The sequence below is a fragment of the Triticum aestivum genome, chromosome 4D, assembly GCF_018294505.1.
Source record: "Triticum aestivum cultivar Chinese Spring chromosome 4D, IWGSC CS RefSeq v2.1, whole genome shotgun sequence".
In the NCBI taxonomy this organism is placed as follows: domain Eukaryota; kingdom Viridiplantae; phylum Streptophyta; class Magnoliopsida; order Poales; family Poaceae; genus Triticum; species Triticum aestivum.
In genome coordinates, this window is record NC_057805.1 from 145,210,973 (window position 1) to 145,233,432 (window position 22,460).

Here is a 22,460-nt window from a genome sequence, read left to right on the forward strand (position 1 = left end):
TCGGATCCGTCCAGAGTCCCGGCACTACTTCCCCGTAGCCATTGACCATCGCGACATCGCTGTTTCCCTGCCGCCGGTGGCCACCGCAACCGCGCCGGCCTCACCGACTTGGCAGCTGGACCTGCCTACTTCACCATGCTGCCAGATAGGTCGCACCCTCATCTCAAATCACTTTATTTAGGCGTCAGTTGTCTGAATTTTTATTCTAGGCCAATCGATTCCCAATGGGAAGCAGCACCCCTCAAGGCGGCGGAGCTCCTAGGCTGCCGGTTGGCTGGTGTCTAACGTAAGGGTGCAGGGCCGCAAGTTCGCCACGGAAGCAGCGCTTAGATGGCTATCTTAGAGTTGCGTGGGTTGAAGGTACTGCCGCCACCGGATCTGGATGACGGGGAGTCTTTGTGGATTGGCCCTGGGGCGGCGCAACCACGGCAGTGCGGTGGGGCGGGGAGCGGGGTTTTGGCCGGGGCCACGGACGGCGGAGGCAACCTGCTCTGCCGTTGGTCGCTGGCTCTTCGGGGAAGATTCCTAACAGTGTCAGCCGGGAGGCACAAGACGACCATCAAGCCATCCGGCGTAGATCGGACAGTACCAAAATAAAATAAAATCGTGTGACCCCAATTTAGTCTTCAGTCAACAGACATGTGACCACTCTTGTACCTTGCTGTTGATCTCTTAGTGTATTTCTTAGATCAAATAGATGTGTCGTTCTTAACATTATGTGTTATCTGCATCTTCAGCCACACCGTCTTCCGACTCACCGCAGCTGCTCCAACAAGGGAAGTATACACCCGAAGGGAGCTATAGTCCCCACTCAACAGTTCCCTGCATCGAATGTGCGTGCCCGACATGGACAGCCACAACAACTGCAGGGCCATCGACAAGTCAGCACATGATGCTCACTCCTATGGATGGCGGCCAGATAGGTTGTACCCTCATCTTACTTGTGTGCAACATTTATGGATTTGTTATTCATCTAAGCATGGAAAATAGATTATCACATTTCACTGTATATTCATGTTGATCTCTTACGGGTCTTGTTCAGGAGTTAATGTTGTTCCATAGTTCAGCTAAGATACTTGTTCTTTAGGTAACGTTGTTCCATAGTTATCATCCATCAGCCAATGCTATCCCACAGGCTGGTGATTATAGTATTATACCACTTCTACTATTACCTATGTTGTTCTTTAATACTTTGTGTGCCATCTAGTTAATCTCGAGTACAAACGATACATATTCTGTAGCTTTCATCTATGTTCTCCCTTTAGTTTTTGAGACCTGTTGCTGCTAGTTAACCCCAGTCCTACTATTTATGTCGTCTCCTACAGGCACTCATTACATAAATCTAACTACTATTTGTCTTTCATGCATGTCAGATATAATTGCACACACTGATATATCCACAAGAACCTCACGGAGCAATGTAAAGGCCAATAAACTTGATGTCAATGATACCCAATATGATGGAACATGTAAAGGCAGTTCTTCAGAAGACTTGCAGAAAGATGTTGAATCCTCTTCACCCCACAAGGTCCTTTCTCTAATTTGGCCCGTGATATGGGTACAACATGCATATAATGTCCTGGAGTGTATCTACTCTGTTGCAATGCCATGTGCTTAGCATGCTGATCATGCATGTAAATATGTCATGCCTTCCTGTTTTTCAGTACCTATTCCATTCATGATAACATGTTTTCAAATTCAAGTACTGTCATTCTACTCTATCGCAATGCCATCTGCTTAATTTGGACATCATGCTTCTGAATATCTTATGCATTGTTATTCATCAGTATGTACTTCATCTGTCTACCATACCATGTTTTTTACATTGAAGTGTTGTTCTAGTGCTCTGTTGCAATGCCATCTTAGTTTCCCAATCATACACGTGTATGTTGCCTTAGTATTTTCTGTACATATTCGCTAGCATACAGTTTTACATTCAACTAGTGTTTTTTTACTATGTTGTCCTGTCGTATCCCTAGCTCTTACACCGTACTCCCTCCGTCCAGATTACATGTTGCCGAAATGGATAAAAAAGGATGTATCTAGAACTGAAATACGCCTAGACCCATCCATTTTTTCCGGATGGAGGGAATACATGTCAATATGTCATGCCTTTCTATTCTTCAGTACCTATTCCATCTCTGTTGTAGCATGTTTTCTAATTGAAGCACCATTCTTCTATACAAGGCATGCAAGGGGAAGACGACTATGTTAGAATCTGAAGGCTTACAAACCAGGTCTTTGCAAAAGATCCAAACGCCAGGAGATAATAAACCAACTCCAGTTTTTATAGATACTGCTCCAGCACAGAGAAACCCAACTCCTACTGATAATAAGCAGATTCCAGTGGCCAAAGAACTAGTCCGCTCGAGTCCAGCAAAAATATGTCAACTCCATTCTAAGAAGCGTGTGCGTATCCTTGCATCATGAAATTTTATAGCATGCTGATCATATTTTCTACATGTTTCTTACCCATCTCTCTTTTAGAAAATAAGCTTAACAGATAGAAGAATTTCTGCACTGGTATCGTCTGTGAGGAAAAATTCTTGCAGGAATTCTCTGTACTCCAATGCAGATGTAAGTACCTGTTGTATATCACTATATTTTTACATCAGCATGTATTTTGTTAATCGGCGTGAATCCAACCTTTATCTGATCTAAATTTAGTTGTAGCAAAATGTATGATTAAAGGCCACAATGTTGATTTTTGTAAGGAAAACTGCCTGGTAGTTTTGCATCCTGAGTTGCATGAGTGTACTATCTCATATCAGTGGGTTTGATTACTTTGGTTCTGCATTGGGTTTTCAGTGTTTTTTTACTGTGTTGTCCTGTCGTATCCCTAGCTCTTACATCATACTCCCTCTGTCCGTATTACATGTCGCAGAAATGGATAAAACTGGATGTATCTAGAACTGAAATACGCCTAGACCCATCCATTTATTTCCGGATGGAGGGAATACATGTCAATATGGCATGCCTTTCTATTCTTTAGTACCTATTCCATCTCTGTTGTAGCATGTTTTCTAATTGAAGCACCATTCTTCTATATAAGGCATGCAAGGGGAAGACGGCTATGTTAGAATCTGAAGGGTTACAAACCAGGTCTTTGCAAAAGATCCAAATGCCAGGAGATAATAAACCAACTACATTTTCATAGATGCTGCTCTAGCACAGAGAAACCCAACTCCCACTGATAATAAGCAGATTCCAGTGGCCAAAGAACTAGTCCGCTACAGTCCAGCAAAAGAATGTCAACTCCATTCTAAGAAGCGTGTGCGTATCCTCGCATCATGAAATTTTATAGTATTCTGATCATATTTTCTACGTGTTTCTTACCCATCTCTCTTTTAGAAAATAAGGTTAAATGATAGAAGACTTCCTTCATTGGGATTGTATTCGAGGAAAATATCTTGCGGGAATTCTCTGTGCTCCAATGCTGATGTAAGTACCTGTTGTATATCACTATATTTTTACATCAGCATGTATTTTGTTAATTGGCGTGAATCCAACCTTTATCTGATCTAAAATTAGTTGTAGCAAAATGTTAAAGGCGCCAATGTTGATTTTTGTAAAGAAAACTGCCTGGAAGTTTTGCATACTGAGCTGCATGAGTGTACTATCTCATATCATGCACATTACTGAATTGTAGTGCTGCTCTGGTTGCCCATTCATTCATTGTGTCAATGTTGCTATCATATTACCTTACCTGGCTGATGATAGTAGTGCCATATTGTGTTAATTTGGTGTTGGCTAGTGAAGGAAATATGCCCTAGAGGCAATAATAAAGTATTATTTATTTCCTTGTATCATGATAAATGTTTATTATTCATGCTAGAATTGTATTAACCGGAAACATAATACATGTGTGAATATATAGACAAACAGAGTGTCACTAGTATGCCTCTACTTGACTAGCTCGTTAATCAAAGATGGTTATGTTTCCTAGCCATAGACATAAGTTGTCATTTGATTAACGAGATCACCTCATTAGGAGAATGACGTGATTGACTTGACCCATTCCGTTAGCTTAGCACTCGATCGTTTAGTATGCTGCTATTGCTTTCTTCATGACTTGTACATGTTCCTATGACTATGAGATTATGCAACTCCCGTTTACCGGAGGAACACTTTGTGTGCTACCAAACGTCACAACGTAAATGGGTGATTATAAAGGTGCTCTACAGGTGTCTCCAAAGGTACTTGTTGGGTTGGCGTATTTCGAGATTAGGATTTGTCACTCCAATTGTCGGAGAGGTATCTCTGGGCCCACTCAGTAATGCACATCACTATAAGCCTTGCAAGCATTGTGACTAATGAGTTAGTTGCGGGATGATGTGTCACGGAACGAGTAAAGAGACTTGCCGGTAACGAGATTGAACTAGGTATCGAGATACCGATGATCAAATCTCGGGCAAGTAACATACCGGTGACAAAGGGAACAACGTATGTTGTTATGCGGTCTGACCGATAAAGATCTTCGTAGAATATGTTGGAGCCAATATGGGCATCCAGGTCCCGCTATTGTTTATTGACCGGAGACGTCTCTCGGTCATGTCTACATAGTTCTCGAACCCGTAGGGTCCGCATGCTTAACGTTACGATGACAGTTTTATTGAGTTTTGATGTACCGAAGGAGTTCGGAGTCCCGGATGAGATCGGGGATATGACGAGGAGTCTCGAAATGGTCGAGACGTAAAAATCGATATATTGGACGACTATATTCGGACTTCGGAAAGGTTCCGAGTGATTCGGGTATTTTTCGGAGTACCGGAGAGTTACGGGAATTCGTATTGGGCCTTAATGGGCCATACGGGAAAGGAGAGAAAGGCCTCAAAAGGTGGCCGCACCCCTCCCCATGGTCTGGTCCGAATTGGACTAGGGAAGGGGGGCGCACCCTTCCTTCTTTCTCCTTCCCCCTTCCCTTCTCCTACTCCCACAAGGAAAGGAGGAGTCCTACTCCCGGTGGGAGTAGGACTCCCCCCTATGGCGCGCCTCTCCCCTTGGCCGGCTGCCTCCCCCTTGCTCCTTTATATACGGGGGCAGGGGGGCACCCCAGAGACACAACAATTGATCCTTGAGATCTCTTAGCCGTGTGCGGTGCCCCCCCCCCTCCACCATATTACACCTCGATAATACCATTGCAGAGCTTAGGCGAAGCCCTGCATCGGTGGAACATCATCATCGTCACCACGCCGTCGTGCTGACGAAACTCTCCCTCAACACTCGGCTGGATCGGAGTTCGAGGGACGTCATCGAGCTGAACGTGTGTAGAACTCGGAGGTGCCGTACGTTCGGTACTTGATCGGTCGGATCGTGAAGACGTACGACTACATCAACCGTGTTGTGATAACGCTTCCGCTGTCGGTCTACGAGGGTACGTAGACAACACTCTCCCCTCTCGTTGCTATGCATCACCATGATCTTGCGTGTGCGTAGGAATTTTTTTGAAATTACTACGTTCCCCAACAGCTAGTTGCCCAAACGTTCGTTGTGCCAATGTTGCTTTCCTATTATCTGACTTGGCCAATGATAGCAATGCTAGTGTCTTGATTTGGTGCAGGCTGCTGAAGATAAGAAGACAAACTCTGAAAACAGCAAGGCAACCCCATTGTTTCTTTCCAATAAATCTAGGCCAGGTAATATGCCAATAACTCATGATTAATCTGTTTGGTTCCCCTCCTAATTTATGTTATGATGCAGTGGTCGAGACACTCTCCACTATCAATAATACAAGGCTGCCAAAATTGCCATCTGAATCTGTTCAGTATCCTCTGTCTCGAATGCAATGGAAAAAATGTATGTTTGTGAACCAATTAATGGCTGAAGGAATGATGGAAATGGTGAAGGAATCAGAGGTGCAGAGTCGTGCGACACAACAACTGATCAATGTTTTCAGAGACAGTGTAGCAAAGCATCAAGAACTTGCCCACATGCTTATGGGCGTCATCCATGCTGAGGTTGCACATTGTGACGTTGTAGATCGCTAGGTTTGTTCATTTATTTACACTGGCATCAATCTTTGATTACCCAGTGGATCCTGTAATATATGCTGGATGTGCAACGTTTTTCCCTGTATGCCATACCTTTGCTTGATTGGTTTTGGTCCTGTGCATAATTGCTCATCGTAATGGGCTCAAATTATCTAATTTGGCCTAAAGACATGTACGAACTTTAGTGGGCTGATACGTCTCCGTCGTATCTACTTTTCCAAACACTTTTGCCCTTGTTTTGGACTCTAACTTGCATGATTTGAATGGAACTAACCCGGACTGACGCTGTTTTCAGCAGACTTTCCATGGTGTTATTTATGTGCAGAAACAAAAGTTCTCGGAATGACCTGAAACTCCACGGAACATCTTTTCGGAAAATATCAAAAATACTGGAAGAAAACTCCACGTCAGGGGGCCCACACCCTGTCCACGAGGGTGGGGGCGCGCCTGCCCCCCTGGGCGCGCACTCCTACCTCGTGGGCCCCCTGACGCTCCACCGACCTCAACTCCAACTCCATATATTCACTTTCGGGGAGAAAAAAAATCAGGGAGAAGGATTCATCGTGTTTTACGATACGGAGCCGCCGCCAAGCCCTAAAACCTCTTGAGAGGGCTGATCTGGAGTCCGTTCGGGGCTCCGGAGAGGGGGATTAGTCACCGTCGTCATCATCAACCATCCTCCATCACCAATTTCATGATGCTCACCGCCGTGCGTGAGTAATTCCATCGTAGGCTTGCTGGACGGTGATGGGTTGGATGAGATTTATCATGTAATCGAGTTAGTTTTGTTAGGGTTTGATCCCTAGTATCCACTATGTTCTGAGATTGATGTTGCTATGACTTTGCTATGCTTAATGCTTGTCACTAGGGCCCAAGTGCCATGATTTCAGATCTAAACCTATTATGTTTTCATGAATATATATGAGTTCTTGATCCTATCTTGCAAGTCTATAGTCACCTACTATGTGTTATGATCCAGCAACCCCGAAGTGACAATAATCGGGATCACTCCCGGTGATGACCATAGTTTGAGGAGTTCATGTATTCACTATGTGTTAATGCTTTGGTCCGGTACTCTATTAAAAGGAGGCCTTAATATCCCTTAGTTTCCATTAGGACCCCGCTGCCACGGGAGGGTAGGACAAAAGATGTCATGCAAGTTCTTTTCCATAAGCACGTATAACTATATTCGGAATACATGCCTACATTACATTGATGAATTGGAGCTAGTTCTGTGTCACCCTATGTTATGATTGTTGCATGATGAACCGCATCCGGCATAATTCTCCATCACCGATCCAATGCCTACGAGCTTTTCACATATTGTTCTTCGCTTATTTACTTTTTCGTTGCTACTGTTACAATCACTACAAAACACCAAAAATATTACTTTTGCTACCGTTACCACTACTATCCTATTACTTTGCTACTAAATACTTTGCTGCAGATACTAAGTTATCCAGGTGTGGTTGAATTGACAACTCAACTGCTAATACTTGAGAATATTCTTTGGCTCCCCTTGTGTCGAATCAATAAATTTGGGTTGAATACTCTACCCTCGAAAACTGCTGCGATCCCCTACACTTGTGGGTTATCATGGGCCCATTAAGTTAATGGGCCGTTACCAGGCTGAAAGTTAATGGTCGGCCCTCTTAACTCCTGGGTCGTTAACAGGCTGACATCGAAGCGGGCAACAGGTGGGCCCAATTGATTTCACGGGCCGTTAACAGGCCGTTACTAAGTTCGGGCTACATATGGCCCAACTATACTGTGGGCCTTTAGCAGGCCGAAAGAGACAGCGGGCTTGTACAGGACCATGAAGAGCATGGGCCGCTAAGAGGCCGAAAGTCAGGTCGTATTGTAAATGGCCCAACTGTGTTGTGGGCCTTTAGCAGGCCGAAAGAGAAACCGGGCTGGTATTGGACCATGAAGGGCATGGGCCGTTAAAAGGCCAAAACTCAGTTTCGACTACAAATGGCCCAACAGATATATGGGCCGTCACCAGGCTGAAAGACACACCGGGCCGGAAATTGGCCCAACACTTAATGGGTTGCTAAAAGGCCGAAACTCAGGTCCGACTACAAATGGCCCAACTGATTTATGGGCCGTCAACAGGCTGAAAGACACACCGGGCCGGAAATTAGCCCAACATTTAAATGGGTCGCTAAAAGGCCGAAAGATGTACATCGTGAAAATTGGCCCATCCACTGAATGGGCCGTTAACAGGCTGAAATCTCATCGGGCCGATATTGAGCCCAAATATATAGCGGGCTGTTAACGGGCTCGAACTGACGATGGGCTGCAATGGTGTCAAATCTTTAACGGGCTGTTGACGGGCCAAACTGGCACATCTCGTATGGGCCGTGGGCTTAAATGGACCTGACACAAGTAAGCCTTATATGGGTCGGCTTGCTATTTTTTACTGGGCCGGCATTTTTCACCGGAATGGGCCACTGTTGGGCCGTGCCACGTGTCGACCTATTATAGGCGCCTCCTGTCCAATGAGTGGATGACATATGTCCCAACGGTGAGGCAACACGTGTTTCCTCCGGCCAATGATGATTTTACACGTGGAAAATCCCCATTGGTCCGGGCTGTTAACGGATTATCGGATCCAAAACCGGACCCGATAGCTTAACGGCATTCCGTTACGGTGGATGCCATGTGTCAGTCACCCTTGACGAAAGCACTTCTGTGACGCAATTTATCGTCATGGAAGTGGACACTTCCGTGATGATAATTTTGGTAATGTCATGGAACACTTCTACGACAGCACAGGTATGACTATCTAGATTCTGTCATAAATTTGTCATGGATGTACATGCATGACAGAAAACGTGACCTATTGTGACAAACACGTATCATCACGGAAGTGTATTTTTTTTGTAGTGCTTGTCCGTGGACTGATCCGAACCAGTCTGCGTACATGGAGCCGGTCATCCAATTTTGTATCCTAATATATATTTTCTTTTTTCTAAGACCGCAACACTCAAAATAATTTAAAAAATATCACAATTCATTCATAAATAACGTGTAAATATTGCTAGTACAACGATAGTTTAAATGTAAATATTACATCCGAGATAACCAAATGTTTAACAAGTTTTTCGAATTCAAAGATATCTAAGTCAGAATCGGCATATCTCGTCCCACGCATATTATTCTTTCAAATTCATCCAACAATGTATCTACGTGAATGGCCTACCCTCATTCATGAAATACATCAATATTGAGTGAATGAATGAATTATCCAACATATAGAGCAACAAGAAGCAAATTACGAACTCCATGGTTGACGAGCCCAATGGCCACTTGTCTCCACTCGGTGAATCGCACTGCAATACTTCATAACAGAGTTGTAGATGTTGTACCATCGATGTGATATCGACTTCACATTGCGTTCATGGATGACGTGCATGTCGTAGGGGGTGAAGTTCTTTTACTCATGAAATGACACATGCACGCGCTGCCAAAATATCGAGCCCCTTGAGTTCCTGCCAACGAAGTTCGCAGATATGACCAACCATGCATCGCAAAACAATTAAATCTTAATTAGTGAGTACCCCACCATCGAATTACTCTAGAAAACAACAACAAAATCTCAATGACACTTGACCGAACACCTATCTGGTGTGGTGTTCGCCATGGACATAGTAGGCAGGGGGCGGAGGGTAACTGGTTGCGGAGGGATCCTAGGTGGAGGACGGCATAGTCCAAGGCGGACAGGCGCGTTAGTGGGGCCTATGGACATCCTAGTGTGCTTGGGCGGCAGCGCCGGACAAGGAGGGTGTGGAATTTCAATGGCCCAAGAGTGGCACGGTCCTACGTGGCGGCGGTCCAGACTCCCGCAAAGCCCCCCCCACACACACAGACACACACACAGTTTGGCTCAGTCGGACACCCGAACGCATCGGTGAACCGGTGGATACCGCGTTGGATGGTAAATTGAACGGTCCAGATGATTTGCGGGCGGTTTGAGGGTCCGCCTAAGCAATCCAATTGGAAGAGACGCCCTAAGCATCTAATTGGAACTGGAATTGAACCTTTGCTGGTTGAAACAATTCCAAGTGTGACAGAGATGTAATCCCTTATAAGGTAGAAGTATCTACCTAACAACTGGAAGAGGCAGCAACTCATCAGCATGACACACGAGCAGATAGACCAGCAACAAATGGAATGATTGTAGTAAAAGGATTGGTTCAGCAACACTAGAATAATACGTATGTACTCCCTCCATTCCTAAATACTAGATTGGGATTGCGCCTTGGTGCGAGGGTGCCGGTCCCAACGATGTGGCCAAGCAAATAATGGTCAAGTTAGTAAAAAGCATGGCTCAGCATACGTATTCAATCAGGGTTACAAAATAAAAGAAGAAAGAAACATTCACATGTAATAGGAGCAAGACACGATCCATGCATACCAAAACTGTAGTACAATACATCTCCATAGCCACAAGAACGATAATACAATAGTACAACACATTTTAAGGATGCAATGTTCATATACAAGGTAAACTAAAGGATTCAATGTTCATACACAGTAGATATTGAGTACAAAAGGATGGAAAGACGTGACAAAGGGGACATGTTTACAAAAGTACAGGGAGATCACACGGTACATCACAGTAGCTGGTGGCATCATATATCATCACGTACTTGCCAGAGTTAGAATAGGTGATCTGTGATGCCCATCATAGGTAGTACTAAAGTCCTGTAGGAGGATATATTGGAATTTTATCTTCAACGCCACCGATGCATATCAGATCGCTCCTCGTCGATCCTTTCATAATGTGGTTGCTGCAAGTGCCCTATGAAGAGTGAAACCGTATTAATATTCGTTTTCATGCTTGTTTAGGAATAATTTATCTGTAATCAATCATCAAAAATAATAATTGTCCATAATAAATCTGAAGTACATATGGACAGTTGATTTGTGGTTGAAACTTACAAATTCTACATGGCATAAAAGATGAGACTCAACTAATATTGTGTCATAATCGAAACTACACATGTATACTACAATAAGCTTCTGTATGGGATTGAGGTAAAGCAATAAGCTGGTTTTCATTATCTATTTTTTCACGAATACATGGTAATCAGTATAGCAGCTATAACCACATCTGTATTTCTGAACATGAACATAAACATACGCACGTACTATAACCACATCTGTATTTCTGAACATGAACATAAACATACACATGTAATATATTTTTTCACGAATACATGGTAATCACTGTGCAATTTTCACTAAATCTTGAACTATATTCAGTTCGTAAATTTAAAAGCATTCTCTCAAGGGCTTGAACTAAGAAAGATGATAAGAGCCGGAGATTAACTACATTGGAGGCTTCGACAACATATACTCACTTCGTCTGGAAAAGCTTGTCACGCGTATAGTACACTGGTTTTTTTGCAAAAAAAAACTCGTCATTTTAAAATAGCAACAAACAGGTCATTTCCCCTTCTTCTTCCTCTGTCCGTCGCCTGTGAGTCGCCAGTGGCCGTCACCGTAGGATTCCGCCGCCGTACTCCGATGCTCGCAGCGCTCCCGCAACCACCTGCCGCCGCCCACCCGCCACCAGCTGCCCGCCTCCGCTGCCCACCGCTACGACCACGGAGGCGAGTTGGTCTTCGATCCGCTAGGACCAGTCGGCGCCCAGCTACGCAATTCCACCACCGAGCCACCGCGGCGCCGTCCACCCGTGAAACTATGTCGCCTACCTCCGCCGCCCACTTGCGGCTGCTCTGCCGCCGCGAACCTGCGTCGCATGGAGGCGAGCTGCCCCCCGCCGCCCACCTACGGCGGCTCCGCCAAGGCGACCACCTCGACGGGCGCCTCCTCCTCGTCGCCCTGCTCGCATTCCCAGCCGGTTCCTCGCGCCCGCGGCAACTCCAACTGCGACTGCCAACCTCGATCACTGCTCCTCTTTCTGCGAGCCCACTTCCCCTTCCCACTCTTCCTCTACATCCATCCTCCGCCTCTTATGGCACAGACAGAGGGACGCAGTTGCGCCCTCCTCTGCTCCCCTACGCTAGACAGCGCGTGCTTGGCGGCGCCCTCCCTGGCCCTCTTGCTGGCGTGCGCGAGCACCAGTTGGTGCACTCGCAGCTGCCCAGCGGCTCAGTGGGGTGCCCTTTGCCCCTTTTGGGGTATGTTCTTCTTCCCGACACCTCGGATTGCCGATGCGGGTCGAGATCGAGAGGAACGGCGCGGCACAGCGGTGACGCTACTTTTTCGGCGAGCCCAAGGCTCTTCCCCGGTGAGGATTTCTGTGCCCTGTGATTGGGGTTCTCCGGGAGGGGAAAAACTTTGATTTCTCTACTACCGAAAATCCTAAAAACAAACGCTGGTTGATACCATTGATAGATCCTATGGACCGGGTAGGCTAGAGATTAACGGTAGTTGATCTTTTCTTATTGATCTGTCTATGCGTCTGTGAAGTGAGGACAGAGAGATGGGAGGAGGATACCTTCTCCTTGGCTCGATGAGCCCGAGCCGGTGGCCATGGTGGAGGGGCGACGGCGTGGGCGTGTGTGCGCGTGGGCAGCGGCGGAGGTGGTGCTTCCCGTCGGCCTACGCTAATCCTAGATTGGTAGGGGTGTTGGTGGAGGGCTTCGGCACACGGTGAACCTTGTACCGTGTGCGTCCCCTACCTCTTTATGTAGCGCGGCGACAGGGGCCCACCAACCAGAGTTCGGTTGGGCGCCCCCGATCAGGGCGCAAGTCAAGGGCCCATCGAACCGTTGGGCTCGATTGGGAGGAGATCAACCTAACATTCTCCCCCTTGATCTCAACTTTCCTTTTAACTTTATACTTTACTAGTTTCATCACCGATTAGTACATAGAGCATGTTTCATCGTCACAGCTCAATTGCTGATAGAATCAGACAGCTACAATATACTTCTCTGTTTTGAAACAAATTATGTTCCTTTTGGGCCTCTCATGATCCAGGAATCATAGGCTTTCCCTTAAACCCATGCCAGCTAAGTGTTCCTTGAACACATTGGGTGGTAAGCCTTTCATAAGTGGATCCGCAAGCATATCCTTTGTCCTTATATGCTCGAGACTTATAGTGTGATCCTGGATTTTATCTTTCACAACATAATACTTTATCTCTATTGTTTTGGCAGCATTACTCGACTTGTTGTTGTGAGCATAAAATAATGTGGGCTCATTGTCATAGTACATCTTTAGTGGTCTGGTAATGCAGTCTACCACTTACAAGTCGGGTATAAATTTCTTTAGCCATAACGCCTTCCTCGTGGCCTCATAACAAGCTATAAATTCTGCATACATCGTGGATGATGCAACTATTGACTGTTTGGAGCTTCTCCACGAATAGCCCCTCCAGCGAGAGTGAACATGTATCCTGACATGGATTTTTTATTATCTTTGTCTCCCGCAAAATATGCGTCTGAATACCCTCTTATCTCTAGGGAATCAGATCTCCTGTATGTTGACATGTGGTCCTTCGTGCCTTGCGCATAACTCAATGCTTTCTTTACCATCTTCCAGTGCTCTGTGCCTGGATTGTCTTGATATCCAACGAGTACCCTGGTGATAAAAGCTAAGTCAGGGCGAGTGCACACTTGTGCATACTATAAACTTCCAACAGCCGAAGCATATGGTATTGCTTTCATTTGATCGATCTCGTAATGGTTCTTGGGACATTGGAATTTCCAAAAATTGACGCCCTTGACTATAGGAGCAGGTGTGGCTTTACTCACATGCATATTATACTTTTTAAGAACTTTTCTAAGTATGCCTTTTGCGATAGTCCTAAAACTCCATTTTTCCTATCTCGGTGAATTTCTATGCCCAAAACATATGATGCTTCACCAAGACTTGTTATATCAAAATTTGAGGACAAGGACTTCTTTGTTTCTTGTAGCAGACTAACATCACTGCTAGCAAGCAAGGTATCATCCACATACAAGATTAGGAAAATATATTTCCCATTTTTAAACTTTGCATAAACGCAGTTATCCTCAACATTCTCTTTAAATCCAAATCTTTTATTGTCTCATTAAACTTTATATACCACTATCTAGAGGCTTGCCTTAATCCATAAATAGATTTCTTCAGGCGGCATCCCATATCTTCCTTGCCTTGCATGATAAAACCCTTGGGTTGTTTCATGTAAACTTTTTCTTTCAAATCCCCATTCAGAAATGTCGTCTTTACATCCATTTGATGTAACTCTAAATCAAAATGTGCAACTAATGCCATTATGATTCTGAAGGAATCCTTGCATGAGACTGGTGAAAATGTCTCATTGTAATCTATCCCTTCTCTTTGTGTAAATCCTTTTGCACAAGTCGTGCTTTATAATTTTCTACATTCCCATTAGAGTCATACTTAGTTTTGTAGACCCATTTAGAGCCTACTGTTTTGGCTCCTTTAGGAATATTCTCTAAGTCCCAAACATCTTTGGAACTCATCGATTTCATCTCGTCTTCCATTGTCTCCAGCCACTTCGATGAGTGAGGGCTTCTCATGTCTTCTTCATATGAAGTGGGATCACCTTCCATATGAACCATTTCTGTCTTATAAACTTTATAATCAATATAATAGTTGATCTTTTGGTTCTTTTAGACCTTCTAAGGGCCTCATTCTCCGACACATTCTGTGCCTCAACTTCCGGCACATCTTCTAAAAAAAGGTTGTTGCGCCTCCCCTTCATGCTCAACAACGGGTTCGGTCGGCTCCTGACGGACAGGTTTTGGATCTTCTCCCGTAGTTGTCATGGGTGGAGTTACAATAGGTGCTTGTACCGAAACCTCAGGTACAACAGGTAGTGATAAAAATGGCTCCTAAATCATCGGATTAGGTGCATGCACCCTCTTCTCCTCAAGATCAATTTTTCGAGCTACCATGCTCCTCCTCATCATTTCGTCCTCTAAGAAGACTGCATGTCTTGTTTCTGCAAACTTTGTGTATCTCTTTGGACAGTAGAAACGAAAACCTTTTGATCTACCAGGATAGCCAATGAAGTGGAAACTTACTGTTTTGGGATCTAACTTTGCAATATTTGGATTAAACACTTTGGCCTCAGCTGGGCTCCCCCACACACTTAAGTGTAGGGAGGGCACTCTTCCTGTCCACAACTCGTACGGTGTTTCGGGCACCGACTTGCTTGATACTCTACTGAGAATGTGAATGGCGGTTTTAAGCGCCTCCATCCATAATCCCAATGGCAAGGTGGAGTAACTCATCATGCTACGCACCATATCCATAAGTGTGCGGTTATGCCTTTTAGCTACTCCATTTCGCTGAGGCTCGCCCGGAATTGAATACTGGGCCACTATGCCAGTCTCCTGTAAGAACTTTGCAAAGGGTCCAGGGAATTGGCCATATGGAGTGTGCCGACCGTAGTACCCCCCCCCATGGTCAGATCTTACTATCTTTATTCTTTTATCATGCTGATTTTAAACTTCAGCTTTGAATATCTTAAATTTATCCAATGCCTCGGATATTTTTTTGATTGGATAAATATAACCATATCGTGAGTAATCGTCTGTGAATGTTATGAACGAGTCATAGCCATCCACACTTTTCACAGGAAATGGTCCATAAATGTTCGTGTGAATGATTTCTAGTGTTCCTGTGCTACGGTTTGCACCCTTTTTGATTTGTTTTACATACTTTCCTTTAATGCAATCTATGCATTGTTCTAAGTCTGAGAACTCTAATGGAGGAAGAATTTCATTTTTAACTAGTCTTTCCATTCTCCCCTTCGAAATATGGCCCAAGCGACAGTTCCATAATTTCGATGAGTCGTGAGCTCTCTTTCTTTTCTTTTGTTCTTTATCCGACGCGGAAACATGCTCATTCACATTACACACATAATACACTTTTTCACGTAGTGATAATAATTAAAGCTCATCGTGTAGGAAAGCAACACCCACATGAGTATTATTAAAATCATATGGCACACTTGCCATGTCCAAAGTGACACTCATAATGATCTTTATCCAAACATGAAACACTAATCAAGTTTCTGTGTAATGAAGGAACATATAAAACATCTGTAAGCAGAAGCTTGAATCCATCAGCTAACTCCAGGGAGATGTCGCCGACAGCTTCAACTTCTGCTTGAACTCCATTTGCAACTTCAATGCATCTTTCGCTTCTTTGCTAGTCCGCGTCGAATGGAATCCCTGTAATGAATTGGCAAGATGAACGGTTGCACCTGAGTCAATCCACCAAGTAGATTTCAAAAACTGTGTATACAAGGATTCATTTACAAAGGAAACAATGTTGTCACATCTCTTTGCCATTATTGAATTTAGCCAAATAGGGCAATCTTTCTTGTAGTGCCCAGTTTGCTTACAATGGAGACATGTATCTTTGTCCACTGGACGAGACTTTTGCTGATGCTGATAGTGCGTGTGAGCTTTTCCATGTGGCTTTGAAGGGGAACCTTTGCCACTTTGATTGTAGTTCTTTTTCTTATTATCCTTCACATAGTTCATAGAACCACCATATGAGATTCTAAGTCTTTCCTCTTCTTGCAGACGCATGACTATAGTCTTTTCAATGTCCCATTTTTTCAAGCGACATGTTGTAGTTGACAACAAAAGTGTCAAACTCTTTTAGCAGTGAAGCCATAACGAGGTGAACAAGGAGTGCATGTTTGAGCTCCAAATCCGAATCCATGGGTTTAAGCTTAGCTGCCATGTTGCTCATCATGAGGATGTGCTCTCTTATGCACTTTTCTGTCACCAGCTGCTTTAGCAACTGGGTAGCATATATCTTTGAAGAACTAGTGAACTAGTTCTTTATCTTTTCAAGAAACTCCCCTACGAAAGTACACTCTGCAATTGAGCCCACAATACCGTTTTCAATTGTGTTCTTTATGAAAGCCATGCACTTTTTATTGGCGGTGAGCCACTTTTGGTTGTCGATGGAATATGACATCTCCACTGGAGCATGACCCCTCTTCTTTTTCTCCCAGGCAGCATCATTATCTTTTGCATCTCTGACTGGCTCTGTTGGTTTGACCGGCTGTGGAGTGTCCACAACCCAGTCCACCTCAGCACAAACAAAAGCCAAGTCAACTTTCTTTCTCCATTCAGTGTAGTTATCGCCTCTGAGGGTTGGAACATCCTTGAGGCAACTCATCAGGTGGTACTCTCCTAAAACCACAATGAAGTGAGATCATAACAACAATTGCATGCATTAATCCAACGTTGGTCAAAATTAAACATACAACTGTTTATGCAATTAAATCTATATCACCGTTGGGCAAATGTAGAAATAAATGCACCTTTTATAACAATAACAAATCATGATCATGTTATTAACAACATTGGTCATAAAATAACAGAATCATAATCACTTTAACATGCTTTTGAAATTTTATTTCTCACTCTAGTTCTTTTTGCCTTTAAACAACCACTTTTAACTATTTGCAACGGAAAATATGAATAAAATTCGTAAACTTTATACTTTTCAGAAGTATCTCTGTCACTTTTCTATTTTCTAAACAAAATTTTCGTTGGATAATTTCGAAAATAAAAAATTGTATAAAATTTGCCCAAAAAACTGGACAAAAAAACAAATGAAACCTACTTCTGAAAAAATGACAAAGAAATCTAAAGAAAAAACGGTAGCACAGTCGGCCTCGGCCCAGCGCGCGCGGCTACGCTGCCCGCAGCCTGTTGAACCCGGCGCAGACGCGGCCCACCGCCTATTTGCGCGCCGGGCTGCCGGCCTAGTCCCTCTTTCGGCCCAAAAGCCCACTGTGTCGAGCGCCGCATCATCGTGGCCGTCGGATAATCCGACGGTCCAGCGCTCTTTTTGCCTGAAGAAAACTAGGAGAGGGACTCCGATCGAAACCCTAGCCCCACTTTTCTTTCCTCTTGCCTTTGCGGTGGGTAAGGGCAACGCCAGCCGCTGGCGACAGCGTCGAAACACCGCGCCACGCGAGCCCCCTTCCCCTTCCCCTTCCCACTCTTCCTCTACATCCATCTTCCACCTCCTGCGGCAGAGATAGAGGGACGTAGCTGCGCCCTCCTCTGCTCCCCTGCGCTCGACGGCGCGTGCTTGGCGGCGCCCTCCCTGGCCCTCTTGTCAGCGTGCGCGAGCACAGTTGGTGAACGCGCCGCTGCCAACCGGCTCAGTGGGTTGCCCTTTGCCCCTTTCGGGGTATGTTCTTCCCGACCCCTCGGCTTGCCGATGCGTGTCGAGATCAAGAGGAACGGCGCGGTACAGCAGCGGCGCTACTTTTTCGGCGAGCCCAAGGCCCTTCCCTGGTGAGGATTTCTTTGCCCTGTGATTAGGGTTCTTCGGGAGGAGAAAATAACTTTGATTTCTCTACTATCGAAAATCCTAAAACAAACGCTGGCTGATACCATTGATAGATCCTATGGATCGGGTAGGCTAGAAATTAACGGTAGTTGATCTTTGCGTATTGATCTGTCTATGCATCTGTGATGTGAGGACAGAGAGATGGGAGGAGGATACCTTCTCCTTGGCTCGATGAGCCCGAGCCGGTGGCCATGGTGGAGGGGCGTGTGTGTGCGTGGGCAGCGGCGGAGGTGGTGCTTCCCGTCGGCCTACGCTAACCCTAGATCGGTGGGGGGCTGCGGTGCACGATGAACCTCGTACCGTGTGCATCACCCCCCCCCCCCCCCCCCCACCCACCTCTTTATGTAGCCCGGCGACAGGGGCCCACCAACCAGAGTTCGGTTGGGCGCCCCCGATCAGGGCGCGAGTCAAGGGCCCGTCGAACCGTTGGGCTCGATCGAGAGGAGATCAACCTAACACGCGGATCTTCCCCCACAGCAAGACAACACAAGTTTTTTAAAAGTTCTTTAAATATCCAAGTATTGATCTCAAATGGTGTATTGAATTTGTTTCCATTGACTGGCAGAAACTTTAGGCATGTTTGCAATTGGACAAATGGTGTATAACAATGATCATCATCTGTAAATTGGACAATCGGACAGCATCAGCAGGAGGACAGCAACATCAATATTTTCTCATGCATTACAGGTTTCCCAATTGATCATTACACTGCAGTAATTTCTTCTGATGCCAATTGTAAACAGACCAAAGATAAGCAAGCATGGCCATGTGTAAGTTGTTCAACCTGTTCCTCTGATCTGTTGGAAATCTTGTCCATACACAATCAGTGACTGAAAACTGTACACCTATGGGAAATTTTGCTCTAATTGTACACTGGATTACCATGGATTACTCAATTCCCAACACTTTACACTGTTAGTTTGACAAACTTCTTTAAATACCTTGCCAGTCCAACTACTCCTGTGATCTGTCAATTATTGCCAATCCAGCTTCGAGATGCACACAACTAACTGAGTTTTTTTGATCTGACAAACAGCAGCAGCAGAGGTGATCGGTAGTAGCCAACAGTAGGAGCAGGGCGGGGACTCGATCGGGCAGGCAGCAGCGGCAGCAGTAGCAGAGGTCTGCGTGGTCCTGATGAATGAAGCCAACAGTAAGAAAAGCCAACAGTCTTGACAGCAAATAAGAATGAAAATTGTGAATGACAGATTAGTCTTGTCATGATTACACCTCAGGAGTATCAGGTTTAATTTGATGACTTTTCCAAACTCCTCTTCCAAACTATACTTATAGATCCATCTAGGGCAAGGTGGCAAGATTTCTCCATGTGATTTTGTGACAACAATGTCCACATGCTTTTAATACTGGAAAAAAAGAGATATCTCAATCCAATGGGAATATGGTATCACTTACTCTGTTGACATGAATTCCTTGTTGTGTGTGTGTGTTCCTTGTAAAACATAGTGTGTGTGGCGATGATCTCACTCACTGGATGGATCCTTGTTTCCTTTCCTTGACACAAGCAAACCAAATGAAATGAAAACTTATTTATTTACAATAAAATCAAAACAAGGAAGCAAGGAAAGGTGAAGATGGACTGCACTTTAGTTTCATTTATTGGAGATTGTGTTCCTAAATAATCTCCAAAACTGAAGTTTCTCCACTAAAACTGAAATTGAACTGCAGTTATGTGAACATACTCAGTACACCGGAAAACATCAACAATTTGTACAGATTATCTAGATGCAAGATGTAACAATTTGGCTTTGTTGTTGTTGTTGTTGTTGTTGTTGTTGTTATATCTAGATCAGTAAATAATGGTTCTTTTTAAGATTATATTGGAGTATTAATTTGGAATCATTTGAGTTTATTGTGTATGTTTGTGTCATGTTCAGGCTAGGTTACTCATTTGATATTCAACACAGACAACTCTCTAGTTTATCTTTTGTCACTCCATTAGAGAGAACATTTACTCCAAATTTCTGAACTTTAATGATATCCCTACGGCAAGGCATGCTATCTCTTTAGCAAGGCATGCTATCTGGACATACTCCATGCCAGATACTGTTGTTCAAAATAAGACACTGTTGCTTATATGTTCAGGGGTACTAAAATTGCATAGTGCTCGTATGTTCAGAGATATAGACAGAACTAACCAAATGTTCGCAAGTCATGTTGAGCGCCACATGCTGCAACAGAAGGCCGAAGACCAAACCTTGAACTACAGATTGTTCTAACAGAACTTTAGATGTTCTACAGGTCATGTATGACTCCCAGATTCTAACAAAAAAATTCTGATCAATTTACAGTGCCTTACTACTGTACTCCATCAATTTACAGTGCCTTGCTACTGTACTCCTACTCAATTTATAGTCTCAATGGAGTAAATAAAAATGTCAGCTACTGTACTCCATCAGCTACTACAGGAAGAGAAAAAAGATAAAAATTCAGTTATCTAGATGAATTCGGTTAAACTTCAGTGATAGTTTGACAGGCTCCAATTTTGGAAACTTCAGTGATAATCTTCAGTTTTATGACACGATTCCAATCTGACAATGTTGCTACTGATTTCTGACTGAATATTGCTCCAAGTTATCTGAATTATTCAGATCAGGTTAACTGAATTATTCAGATTAGGTTAACTGAATTATTCAGATTAAGTTGACTGAATTATTCAGATTAAGTTAACCGAATTTGTCAAGTTAGAGCCTATAGGAATAAACATGAATGGTTGATCAATCTACCCACAGACTGTATATATATAAATAGAACAAGGTACTGGCTTGATGAATCTGATCTATCTATAGAAACAAAACAGAACAAGGTACTGGCTTGTTGAAATGGGAATCGGGATTGCGAGGCACAGTCATAAGAAAGCATTCATCACATTCAGAGTTCATCTCAAATGCACCTTGTTGATGATGAAGTATTACAGATTATCCTTGAGGATGTAAAGCAGGACCCAGCCCACCACCGGCATCTCGAGGACCCACACGAAGATCTTCACCAGAAGCCTGGCGACCCGAGGAGCTGCTCGCCAGAATTCAGCATTCAACAACACGAAAATAGGATGAGAATTCATAATTCAGCAGCAACAAATGTCGAACCTTTGACATTGGGACATACAGCAACCGCCGTGACTGTAATTCAGCAACAACCGCTGAAGGGGCAGGACTCGTTGTCCTCCTCGACCATGGGGGAAAGGCCCAGCAACGAGCCGTTGGTGCTCCCGCCCTCCGACGACACGGAGATGTCGCGACAGACATGGTGCCTAACACTGGGGTTACATGATAAATAAAATTTATCTGGTTCCTAACCATTTATGTGGGGTTACAGGATGTATTCGACGACCCTGAGAATAGTGCAGTTGGCTGATCAACATAGATAAAGATTCGACTCCTGCAGTAGCCAATATCCAATTCCAAACAGAGAGAAGATTATACAGGTCTAAACAATCTCTAAGAAAAATATTATACAGATTGATTGATTAGTATACAAACTGTCAGTATATATAATATACCTGATCCTAGCCAAACTCATTCCAGAGTAGCGACATATTGTCTGCTATACAGTCCAAAAGGCACTCCTGAACGATTTTTGGGTTAGCCAAATAAACACCCAACGCGGCCTATCCTTGGGGCACATCCAGGAGTTCGCCCTCTTTTGAGAAAAGGTGTCTGGGATCAACCTTGTTGCCGGTGTCCGTGATACTATCCTATGAAAGCTCACTACAAGTGGCAAGTATTCCGCTTCTTCGGCCTACATGGCGCCGTTCGAGGGCCATCTCAGGAGCAGCATGAACAGCTCCTCCCAAGTGCAAGTTTTTTGCTTGGCTCGTCATCTAGAATCGTGTTTGGACAACGGACAGGCTGCAGCGTCGGGGCTGGCCCAATTGTGGGCTTTGCCCTTTATGCAAGCAAGTTACTGAATCTGCACCACATCTCCTATTCCAATGCAGATTTTCCCAACGCGTTTGGGCTGATGTGGCTTCATGGATCGGCGTAAACAGTGCTATCACTGCAGGCTGGCATCACGAGATTTCTGTAAAGGAATGGTGGTTCAAGACTATCCTAGATAGGGGGCCCCCGAGGAAGGCTCTGGCCTCCATGCTCATGCTTGTTTCATGGAAACTCTGGAATGAGCGCAATGCAAGAG

The 22,460-nt window shown here is 44.4% G+C and overlaps 1 protein-coding gene and 1 long non-coding RNA gene across 3 annotated transcripts; one reads left to right on the forward strand and one right to left on the reverse strand.

The window, feature by feature from the left end:
* Positions 1-16,745: 16,745 nt before the first annotated feature.
* LOC123096924 (uncharacterized) lies at positions 16,746-18,613 on the reverse strand. Its single transcript, XM_044518714.1, has 2 exons — positions 18,462-18,613; positions 16,746-17,131 (listed from the first exon to the last, which is right to left on the reverse strand). The coding sequence occupies exons 1-2, from the start codon at positions 18,496-18,498 to the stop codon at positions 16,767-16,769; spliced, it is 402 nt and encodes a 133-aa protein (XP_044374649.1). The 5' UTR covers positions 18,499-18,613; the 3' UTR covers positions 16,746-16,766.
* LOC123096925 (uncharacterized) lies at positions 17,820-19,732 on the forward strand. Of its 2 annotated transcripts, none has more exons than XR_006446767.1 (3): positions 17,820-18,250; positions 18,443-19,075; positions 19,342-19,732. It is a non-coding gene; the product is annotated as an uncharacterized lncRNA (long non-coding RNA). The 2 variants fall into 2 exon arrangements; XR_006446768.1 differs by having other exon boundaries at positions 17,824-18,250; positions 18,871-19,075.
* The last annotated feature ends 2,728 nt before the right edge of the window (positions 19,733-22,460 follow it).